This window comes from Cimex lectularius, unplaced genomic scaffold (assembly GCF_000648675.2).
Source record: "Cimex lectularius strain Harlan isolate CLEC.00 unplaced genomic scaffold, Clec_2.1 scaffold111, whole genome shotgun sequence".
In the NCBI taxonomy this organism is placed as follows: domain Eukaryota; kingdom Metazoa; phylum Arthropoda; class Insecta; order Hemiptera; family Cimicidae; genus Cimex; species Cimex lectularius.
The window spans coordinates 888792-900889 of record NW_019392681.1 but is presented as its reverse complement, the minus strand read 5'-3'; the positions used below and the strand labels follow the sequence as shown (position 1 = coordinate 900889).

General features: G+C 32.6%; 1 protein-coding gene across 4 annotated transcripts in view; it reads right to left on the bottom strand.

Annotated features, from left to right (window-relative positions):
* Window positions 1–12098, bottom strand: part of LOC106668675 (bestrophin-2-like) — a 38946-nt gene that overhangs the window by 3713 nt on the left and 23135 nt on the right. The window contains exons 2-8 of one of the 4 annotated variants that reach the window (XM_014397646.2): window positions 9887–10021; window positions 5646–5812; window positions 4503–4660; window positions 4192–4269; window positions 2496–2648; window positions 2199–2431; window positions 282–415 (exon numbers count right to left, since the gene is read on the bottom strand). In XM_014397646.2, the coding sequence (XP_014253132.1) occupies window positions 282–415; window positions 2199–2431; window positions 2496–2648; window positions 4192–4269; window positions 4503–4660; window positions 5646–5812; window positions 9887–10021 (1058 nt within the window). Of the gene's footprint in view, window positions 1–271; window positions 416–2198; window positions 2432–2495; window positions 2649–4191; window positions 4270–4502; window positions 4661–5645; window positions 5813–5897; window positions 6051–9886; window positions 10022–12098 lie in introns of those variants that run through there. The other 3 variants (XM_014397644.2, XM_014397643.2, XM_014397645.2) reach the window with 3 other exon arrangements.

Below are 12098 nucleotides of genomic sequence, written 5' to 3'. Positions count from 1 at the left end.
CTTCGATTGAAAAATAGTAAAGATATTGCATTGAATGTTTGATTGTTAGTTTTGTACTGAAACATTACTTCTATATTTTGTTAGTTTGACATCATCCCTCATAAGTATATCTGTATGGGTCATATTGTCATCTACTTCTTGGGTGTTGCACGTCGATTTCATGCCTCTCCATGTTAACGTTATTATTTATTGAATGAAATAAAAAGATAACAAAAATAAAAAGATATGTTGGAAAGGACATGGGATTTGGGGGGTAGGACACACGTCTTACCGCCAAATACCTGCTGGTGCATTGGCTGATGGCATATTTAAATTTAGGTAAGAATTCTTTGGAGTTTGCCTCAAAGGAGTCGGTTCATTTTCGTCTTCTTCTGCTATCTCGGGTAAGAACATTGACTGCTGGTCTTCAGGTACCCTAAAATGGCAAATGACAAAATTATGAGACTTCAATTAATAAATAACAATTGAATAAATTATTGTAAATAATAAATAAATGTGCTATGTACACACATTTTGAACGACAGGCTAAAGTGTATTATATACTAGCAATAATTCTAGCACAATTTTTCTGCAAGTACTTCTATTAAGGTTTATACTGTTTGCAATTTGTCTAAGCTCAAGTCGCTTTTGCAAGTAAACACAAATTGACTTTATGACGCAAATTTTTTGCTGATCCATTTCCACGAATATTATATTAGCTGCAATGTTCACTAGTTCAAGATGCTGAGTTATTGCAAATATGTGCAGCTTCTGCTATAGTGTTATTTATTTAGAAATCATGAGATGTGGTCTGATGTGATGTAGGTTTCAGAAAAACATTTTCTTTATCGTGCCAACGTTTCGTTCTTTATTGAGATCATCTTCAGGGCCTGGGAATTACAAACATTGTTTACATATTACAATTATATTTTGGATGTGGAGAAAAATTCACTTTTCCACATGTATGTAGTTGTAATAAAAAAAAAGAAAAGCAGAAAAAAGAAAAACAAAAAAATATGGGTATGCGACTGGATTTTAAAGCGTGATAACCTTGGCCTTCTTAATTGGTTTTTAACTGATTTCAGAACCGAGGGCCCAATTCAACTAAAAAAATTTAAATTGTATTTAATTAATTTTTTTTTGAATTTAGAAATATTATCATTTGTTCACGTATAACTCTTCTTTGCTCTGTCCGCTTTTATGTTTTCATTGTTTTTTAAGTTCTTGTCCATATTGTGTTTTTAAATTATTTAATTTTCTGGCCACTTCTAATTCTATTGTGTGGAATTCAGTTGCTAGAATCTGCAAAGTAGTGTTTTTCTTATTTCTTCTTTATTTTTTAAATCCTTTGATTTTGCATCCATTAATTCAAATAAGCGTCATTATTTTTTCACAACACCACATTTTTTTCTCATTCGTATCGAAAACAGCGAAAGCTTGCAATAAAAACTTCCATCTTTATTGTTATCACACAACATATAAGGTATATATAAACAATAAGGTCAAAATAACTTTGCACATGTGCGACTTGCAGCAACACGAGTGTTTACACGCCAAAAGTTCCTTGCGGAAGTCAACTGTGCAAGATTTATTGCTAGTGGACACCTTGCTTAAGGAAGTAAAAGGCAGAATGTAATATCAAATTATAACATATCTTTGACATCAGTACATAATAAATAGGTGATAATATTCCAAATGTCTATTTTTTTAATTATTTTTTTTTTTAATTTTAGCTTGAAAGGGAAAAAACTTGAGATTGAGAAGTATTGTGAGGATATGAAAACTAGAAAAAGCACTATACACTTTGCATCTACCTATGCAAAAACAAAAATGGAGCACACAGAAATTAAAACATCAGGCATACAAATGTTAATCAAACAATCTTTTGCATTCCTCCTTATTCCAGAAACTGTCTTTTCATTTTTTATCATTTCCGTATTAACTGTTTTTATTTTTTTTTAAATCTCAATAATTTAACCCAATAATGTTTGGTTGTGTAATCTTTGTGATATTGAAACAGTGAACAATTAATGCAATTTGAATGGTGCATGAACATAAATTCAAATCACCAGACCAAAATTGATGCTATAATCACCATTGTCAAAATTTTTGTTCCATCAATTGATTTACTATATGGCTATGGCTCATGAACCTAAATAGAAACATAAGTAGTTTATATTGTTTAAACAATTATAACCCCAATATTTAATGTAACTTACTGCATGTTATGAACAGATCCTCTGTATGTTTTCTTCTTGTAGGCGAAAGCAGCTCCTGTGTAAGGCAGGGTGAGGTTTACTTCGTCGAAGTACTTGTCTTTGACCAAAGGAGGCGATTTCGCCATTAATGTATCAACGCCGAGGTAAGAGACTTTTGTGTGGCGGTCGATGAGCCAGTTGAGCTCGAAATCCTCGTCGTCGTCTCCAAAAGGATTTATAAGTTGTTCTGCAACCTTTTAATATAAATTTTATAAGTTAACATTCTGTTTTTCTTTTTAAATTTCGATAAGGAATCACCTTCAAAAGACCCATGAAAAAGAAGAACTGCAAAATCGTGAAGACTGGAAGATATATATCTATTTCCATTTGAAGCTGTTTCTTTGCTTCCTCCACATACTGCCTTCCGACGAGTGCAGCGAGAAAAAATGAATAAGTTGCAATTGTGACTACCTATACCATATAAAATAATTACGTTAATAATTTATTATAAAAATAAACATTTATGAATTGAACATTTTTGGCTCAAAAAAAGTAAATCTGTAATTTTTTTTTGTTAGTTATAGGGCAGCCCTCTCTTTTTGTGGCTTTTCTTTTCCTGTCATTCACCCATTTCAATTCTATTTATTTAATTTTATTAATTACTTAATACTAATTTCATTAAAAATAATGTGAGACAAACAAAGAAAAAGTTAATCTGCTATTTTATTAGTTTCAAAATGTCCTCCATTGTTTCTAATACAAAATTTTGCTTTTTTTCTCATTGCCTCAATGGTAAATATTTAACTATCTAACTTTTTTTTAAAATGTTTATCTCACTTTCTTTTTTTATCAAAAATAAGAAATTTGTTCTTTTAAAATGTGTTAATTTTTATTCTGAAGAACAGTTTGTTTCTTTACTAATAAATTTTTTGAGAATGCAATTACTAATTATAAATTTACATGCCAACTCTTGGGCAATACATTTATATTCCAGGATATGTCCTGGACCACTTTTTTTTTTTCCAAGGTCCAACTAAAATTGCCCATCAAAATAATCAATGTTTCGAATAGACCGTCGGAAAGCTCATAAAATGTTGAAATTTTTAGTTGGTTTGACGTTTAAAAAAATGTAATGTAAGAGAGTTATGGTTTAAAGAGGTTGATCAAAAATTACCATTTCACAAATTGTATTTTTGTGCAGTTATTTTGTAAGTAGAGTGGTAATTTTTAGAACAAAAATGCACTAATCTAAAATGAAATTTGGTGCTAAAGCTAAAAATGGGGTCAAAAGTTAGTAACAGTTACGTTAGAATGGAGAAAATTCAGGTTTTATGTAGAGAAATATATTTTTCTTAAATAAACACTAAAAAATTGTAACTTTTGAATGGATTGAGTTACTTTTTTTTTTTCTTCGAATATTTATGAACCTGAGATATTCGATAGTGATCTGTACCTACTCTCATGCCCCAAGGTTGTGCAACATATTATGTTGTTTAAAACATTTTTATGAGCATAATTGCTTTTAAACGATTGTAGAATGGAAACGGTATAACCGTCTTAAATCTTAGGGGATTTGATTGGGCTCGTATCAGTTATAAAAATTCAAAAATCACACGAGACTGTTATAAATCATAGAAACATATGAGTAGATAAAAACTCTAATTAATTATTGTATTTTAATCATAGAAATAGTCCAATTTTCTAACTGTGATATAAATAATGCAATTTTCTCCTGTGGTTTAGAGATTGATGAATCTGTAATATGATGATTACTAATCATATTGCCTACCCTCGCTGGTTTGGTCTGTCAGAAGCGTATCAGCATTTTGCTAAATTCAGTGTGTCTTATATGATACTATTACGATATAAATATTGACAGATTTTTCTGTTTGACTTTATAAACTGTGTAATAATTTTTGGTCTTAAATTAATTACTAGCCGACAGTTAATATTTAGACATGCATAAAAAAAGAAACATTTTATCAACTAATTGCAAGGGGGAATACATACCAACCTGTGTATAAACCAGTGGAATTGAAATCCAGTCATAACTCCAGAGCAGGCCACATTTGGATCGAAATTCATTAAATTCCTACGAACAAAATTGACAAAAATAAATTAAACAAAAGGGAAATTTTTTAACATGTTAATTTACAAAACCTATAGATGTTTTGATAATAATAGAGTAGACTAAATATAGCAATATGGGATAGGGCTAAAAATGAACACGGCAAAGAATCAGAAAAGTCACTTTCAAAACTAGATGATCAGTGCTATTTTTACAAAACTAGATTGTAAAAAAAATATATATATTTAAAAAATCACCTCCATTATTAATTTCAGGCCCTGCATATCATTAATCCGGCTGGTCTTCTTTGCATCTTTGAGGAGGCAGATAAACCACGTACAGGGTATCCAATAAGTGTTAAATTCTACATTTGGAACGGCCGAGAAGATCTCCAGCTCGAGGGGCGTCATGAACCCTGGGCAGAAAATTCGTAAGGTAGCTGTCTGTAGAAAATTCATAATATAAATCAGAAAATCCAAAACCTAAAGCCCAATGATATATTTAAAAAATGGAGTTGACTTCAAATTGTCTGTTCCTTCTTTATTATTAGAAAAGAAGAATGATCCAAGTGTAATAGGGCTTTAATAAAATTTACAATAAAAAGTATTTAAATACTCAGAGGAATAATAATAAAAATTGATCGAAAAAAACAACAACTGACAAGTGAAAAATTTTAATAATGAAAAGGAAAACATTACTGAAGAGGTTTAGCAGAAGAAGCTCCCGAAATATCAATAAAAGCTTATCCAAAGACTAATAAATTTCTGATAACATATAAAAACACCAAAATTATAATAAAATATATACCATAATTTAATTTATCGAGAGTAAAAATAAATCCTTACTGGGAAATTTTTAAAAGGGAAGAAAATTTTTAAAAATAGAAATAGAGAGGGAGCTGTCATCATTAATACTTGTCATCTCATGTGAGTTAGATGATGCAAATACTTCAACTTCTGAATAAACCTTTGAAAGACGGTCCAAAATTATTTGATGCTTGAAATATTTACGGATAGATCTGAGGAGAGTCGAATGGCCTTCAAATTGTCAGGAACAGTGTTTATACGTCTACGAATGGCTTTTTAAGTGGTCATTTGCAACGAATTTACTGTTTTAAGATTGCTTTGTGGGATGTTAATGATCTACCAAACCAGAAAATCCCCTTGTTCCCGGGTAAATTCATTCAAGCTGAGAGCTAAATAAAAAAAAAAAAAAAAAATGATGACCCACTTGGCATGTTTTTAATACAACAAAAAGAAAACTAGAACATGTGTTTTTAACCTTTCCAGTTCAATTTCTCTCTTTCTATAAAATTTGAAAAGTCAACCATGCAAATTAAACAAATAAACCGTTATTATATTAAAGAGCAATCAAACAAAAAGTTATCAGATTACGCTTACCAGCTTCAACGAGGTGGTCCATTGTTGGGAATCTCCTTTTGACAGCGGAACTAATCGAGCGAAGTACTAGTACTAGGGAAAGGTTTAAATATCTCATCAGGGTACGCCTTAGGATTCGGCCCTGTTCATCATTACCACCAACATATAATGCCAAGGAATGCATAACTCTAAACAGAAATAAACATTAATTAAATGTTAATTAATCGATTTATTTTGGCAGAAATGTTTGGTTTGAATTATGAAAATAATTACGTGACAAATCTTGAGAAAAAATTCTGTTCAAATGTTTATAAATTTGCAATTTTCATGTCATGTTTCTCTCAGTAGAAACTGCAGTTCAAACATGACATTAAATTTATGAGGAATTATCTTTGACAGGAAATTTACCTTGAAATTTGAGCATATCTATGCATTGCAAAAGCTATGACAATACCTCATCAGTTGCCTTAGTAACACAATTAAACCTACCTCCATTGGAAAAATACACAAAGTTAGGAAAAGCTTGTGCAGACTCCTGAAGCAATTTAATGGGACTTAACATTTTAGGCATACAAGAAACAAATTCTGACTGACTATATGTTCCTGGAAGCAGCATCCTATAAAGTTGTAACAGACTACAAAGAGGAAGAAGAAATCAGAAGAAAATCAAATATTGATATACATACAGATGTCTCCAAAATGAGTGAAGGAACTGGGTCAGTTATACTCAGAATGCAAGCTCAAATTATAAGCAATAAATCTCAGGGAGACCTCATCTCTTAAGCTGAAATACATGAAGTTATATGTGCCATAGAAAATCTTGAAAGTATCATTCACAGCCAACAGCCCTAAAAGCATTAGCACGTAAAAAATGTCATATCCAAAATAGTTGGTGATGTATCCAAATCCTCCAACACATGGTAAAACATTTATTTAGAAATCATGAGATGCAGTCTGGTGTGATGTAGGTTTCAGAAAAACATTTTCTTTATTGTGCCAACGTTTCGATCTTTATTGATCCTTTATTTATCACTTATCACCACACATGGTAAAACCTAACAAACTGTTGGTGTCAATGCATAAAGGAATTTTGGGTATTGGACAAGCTGACAACTGGTCGAGAAGGCTTTGCAAAACCACTTATAGGCCAAGAGAACTTGCGATAACAAAACAAAAGATTTATTCAATTATTAACCTACAACTGCATTAGTTTATGGAATAAGCAGATAGGTTACAAGGAAACAACATAAGTGGTATGCTAAGTGTGAATGTGAGCCACCCATCATTACGCTCTTTTATTTAATGACAAGAACCCGATGGACGTCTTTATATGCAAAGTTGGTTGCAATGCCTCAACCTCCTAGGGAGATTTGTAGGAAGAGAGTGAAAAAGTCGTAGCCGAGGGGGTTGGAATGAAGAGAGAATTTAGTGAGACATTTGAGGTATCGGGATTTGGTAAGGTCAGTAGCATAAGGAATTTGGAGGTCCGAGTGGAGAGTATGGTTACGAAGAAAGGAGTAATAGGAGGTAGAAGATGTAAATTTTATTTAATTTTTATTAATAGTAAGTCTTTAATACATAACTAGCAGTCTTTTGTATGTCTTGTATCTGGAGCTGAAAATGAAACATAAAAAGTAGACAGGGTATAAATCAGAGGAATGACAGGGTTATATATTGATCACTGGCATCTGACAAAACACCTAAACAAAAGAATGACCTCATTTGTAGGTTATGCTATTAGGAGGAAGACACTGCAACGCATATTATCTTTGAATGTGAATCAACTACTCAATGAAGGCATAAGGTGGTACCAAGATGACACAGGAAAACTAATTGCAGGTATGACAATCGATGACTTTCTACTTCACCAAAGAAGGTACGGGTCAATTGAACTGAACTAAGGATCTAGTAAAAGTATAATAGTCCAGAAGATTTGGGGTTTATCAAATCTCGTATTCGTAGAATATGAGTATTCTCGTTATCATCATTAGAAACAGAAACAATTTAAAAGAAACGGAAATACCTGGGAATTTTTGACTTGTTAGGATATAAAAGATCTGCTTGCACCGAATAAACGCCGTATAAATTTACAAGATACAATTCCGCATGACTTAACGGCTTTGATGGTTTAATAGAAAAGTAAAAGAAATTGGAAAATAACTGTAGGTATTTTTTAAAAATAAACTTTGGAGAATATTTATTTAGAAATCGTGAGATACTGTCTGGTGTGATGTAGGTTTCAGAAAAACATTTTATTTATCGTGCCAACGTTTCGATCTTTATTGAGATCATCTTCAGGGCCTGGGATTTACAAACATTGTTTACATATAACCATTACATTTTGGATGTGGAAAATTAACCATTACCAACACATTTTTTTCCATTCGTCGGCTCTTTTCACCTCAAAGAAGTCGATGCCTTATACAAAAATGTCTTTTCTATACCGACATCCTTCCCCACCCCTTCAAAATCCAACGTATATAAACACAAAATAGCAAAATCTCACTGGCACTCTCGACACGACACGCAAGAATGGCACAATTACACAGAAGACAAACACTTTGCGTGAGTAGAAATACTTTGATTGTATATATAAAATATATTTTGCATTGTATAAATTCACTTTTTTCCACATCCTACATGTATTTGTTAAATGTAAACAATGTTTGTAAATCCCAGGCTCTGAAGATGATCGCAATAAAGATCGAAACGTTGGCACGATAAAGAAAATGTTTTTCTGAAACCTACATCACACCAGACCGCATCTCACGATTTCTAAATAAATATCGATTAACGGTCACTAATCACCACACATTTGGAGAATATTATGATCTTTTTTAAAAGCCAATTTTGGCCGATAAATTCGTCAAATAATTTTTGTCTAAGAGTATGTTTTATGATGCTTGTCTTGTATAAAAATATTGCATATATCGTCAATCTGTTAATACATTTTTTTATAGGAAGAACATTTAAAATTTTTCTATCTGTTCTAGTTTATTTTTTAATTAGGTTAATTAATTTTGTTTTCATTAGAAACAAACAAATCTGTTTAGTCAATAAATTATTATTGATTGTCGAAACATCGCCCGATTTCTTAGTAGTGTAAAAATAGTTGAAAACAGCAACTACAGTTAAAACGTGTTATTTAATAAATAGTGTAGCTGCTAATTGGCATTGTTCCGATAAAAACAAAGTTTTGACCATGTATTCAAGGCTTGAATCGCCTCGTGGCTTCATGGAAAACGGAAGATTCACCGATTCCGCCGATGAAAACCTGACTGATTAGTAGGCCATTTGGTCCATTTCCCCCCCGTTCCACAAATGTATCTATTTTAGAACTTTTCAAAGGTTGCTGAACTACTCCGGTAAAAAGAAAACAAAAATGCAAGAAAAAAAGATAATAGATTGAAGTGTAGAAGTTCATTCGGCGATAATGGACTGCTTCTGGTTTTTTGGGGGGGAAGTGAAAGATTTAAATTTGGACTGGTCTTCTTGTAAATAGCCGAGATGAAAGTTTTAGCGATTGTTATAATTAACTATCCTTCTTTCTAAATATAAGCGGGCTGTTCACCTTGGTCAAGGTAAGGAAGATGCACTACTTCTTAAACATTGACAAAAAAATCTCATCCTCATCACAAATAAACTTCGTCAAAATTTAATAAGGACATGATTATTTCACCTCATACTTAGATAATAGTTTCATAACAACTAAGTTTGTCTGAATACAATCTAAATGAAGATTTTCATATACATCTGGATTACAAAAACTTTGTAAGCCTTTCCAACTTTTTATTTTTTTTTATGTAGATGCATTTTGAGGCTCTTTCCGCCTCCTCCTCAGTACAGTTTTATTTCGTCAACGGACGACAAAATAAAAATGTACTGAGGAGGAGGAGGAAAGAATTTCAAAATGAATCTAATTTGTAAAAAAATAAAAAATAAAAAGTTGGAAAAGCTTACGAAGTTTTTATACTCCAGATCAAACAGAACAAAAAACAAGACATTTTCATATATATCTTTAGCTATAAAAATAATTAAGTATTCTCCGAGACCTTAACAGGAAGGTAAAACACATCAAAGTTTTTTTGATCAAAAATAAATAATAAGATTATTTGACACTATATTATAATAGTTAATTCATAAACAACTTTTGTCGTTTGTACACGCCAAACGATTTTTTATGAAGCTACAATTGCACAAATCTCAGTATCTAGTAACAAATTAAACATATGTTTAATAAAATATATAAACCCATAGCTTACTTGTCTGGCCAGGGGATAGCCATAAATTGCTGCCACCATCTTCCCGCTACGTAGGCAACATAAAAACCCAAAACGAACGAAAGAGGAATAAGATTTATAAATGTATCACAGTAAATCACTACCTTCTCGAACAATCTGAAACATAAAAATTTCATTTTTTGATTAACAGACATCGCAATGATAATATCATTGACAAATTATATTTAAAAACTCCATGCTTCACATATTCTAACATTGTAACACGTTAATTCCAAATGAATTTATTGAAACGTATTAACGTTCTATGCAAGATAAGTATTGTTTATATTGTAAACCGGTATTGATCAGGAATAAGAAAAAAAGTTTCTTATTTCTGAGCAATAAAAAAGAGACTTTTGTAACTTTGGACCAGTTTATTATCACTTTTTGTTGTTTGATTCGTGTTGAACCGAGTTGAGTTTACTTATTTTCGCAACGGTTATTCTTCATGCGAGTTACCCATCGGGCGAGGCTAAGTTGGCTGTTTACTTGTTGGGACTTTCAAACTTCAGTTACCATAAATCTAGGGAAGGGGTGGTTTAAGCCGTCCGAGTCGTATTTGCAACGCCAGAGGTTCTGTGTTCGAGAGTTTTATTTAAGAATAATTTGGAAAAAATAAAGTGGTAAAATCCATTGGGTAGTTTGACGTTAAGCTCCCTTCCCATCACGTTAAGCATGTCGCACTGCGTCCACTAAAAAGGGAATGCTTGGATTTCTCCAAGTATGGGTATAGCCTTGCTAGTGGCTCAGTGGCTCTTCAGTTATATTTGCTTAAAAATCTTGTCATTGTCATGCATTCTCAGTAGCATGTAATATGAACCAAAGTTTCTTCTTTTTTTGGCAAACCATACACAGGCTGTTTTCTGCCACTAGCATTATTAAGAGGATAAGTTACTTGAGTTTACTAATTTAGGTTGAGTTCAACAATTGGCATTACTCCTTGGGCGTGGCTAATTTGGTTAACATTACTCATTGGGTGTGGTTAAGTTGGTAGAGTTTATTACTTGGGTTGAGTTCACCAAATGGGCAAGGCTGGTGCGGCTTAATTATCATTCTCATATCGCATGGCTAAGTTGGTTGGCATTACTCGCTGGGCGTGGCTAAGTTGGATGATTTTATTAATTGTATGAGATTACGAGTTGATTGTGGCTAAGTTGGTTGAGTTCAGTACTTGGGGTTGAGTTTACCGACTGAGAACAATTATGTTCATTATCATTCTCGCAGGGCGTTGCTTAGTAAGTTGAATTTAACAGCTGGTTAAGTTGGCAAGGTGGTTAATATTATTCGCTGGGCGTGGCTTAGTTAGTTGAGTATATAGATTGCGGTTGAGTTCACAATTTGGGCATAGCTCAATTACTCAATATAACCCATTGGGTGCTGATAAGTTGGTTGAGTTCACAAATTGGGCATGGCTAAGTTGCTTAACGTTATTTAGTGAGCGTGGATAAGTTGGTTGAGATTTACTAAAATAGTTGGGCGTGGCTAAGAAGGTTCATATTATTCCTTGGGCGTGGCTTAGAGTTGGTTGTGTTTAGTAAATAGTTGAGTTTGCTAAGGTGTTTAAGAGTACTCGCTGCGCGTGACTAAGTTGGTTAAGATCACAAATTGGACATGGTTAATTGTTTAACATTACTTTCAGTGAGAGTGGATAAGTTGGCTCGGTTTTTTCTAAATAGTTGGGCGTGGCTAAGCAGGTTAACATTATTCCTTGGGCGTGGCTTAGAGTTGGTTGTGTTTAGTAACTAGTTGGGTTTGCTAAGGTGTTTAAGAGTACTCGCTGCGCGTGACTAAGTTGGTTAAGTTCACAAATTGGACATGGTTAAGTTGTTTAACATTACTTTTAGTGAGATTGGATAAGTTGGCTCGGTTTTTTCTAAATAGTTGGGCGTGGCTAAATAGGTTAACATTATTCCTTGGGCGTGGCTTAGTCGGTTGTGTTTATTAACTAGTTCACGAATAAGCTATGGTCTCTAGATGCTGTCCTTATGTAAAAAGCCAATTATACTCGTTTTTGTCAGACTAGTTCCTGCTTAAAATTGCCTTCAGTTGGTAATTTGTACAACTTGGTCCTTTATGTAAATTAAATAAAAAATTAAACGTTTTGCTTTTTATTTTAGAACCTTTATTTTTCTCTGGTAAAATTATACTCTACTATGATTTTCTTTAGGTTTGTGTATTTTTAACGTCGTCGAAA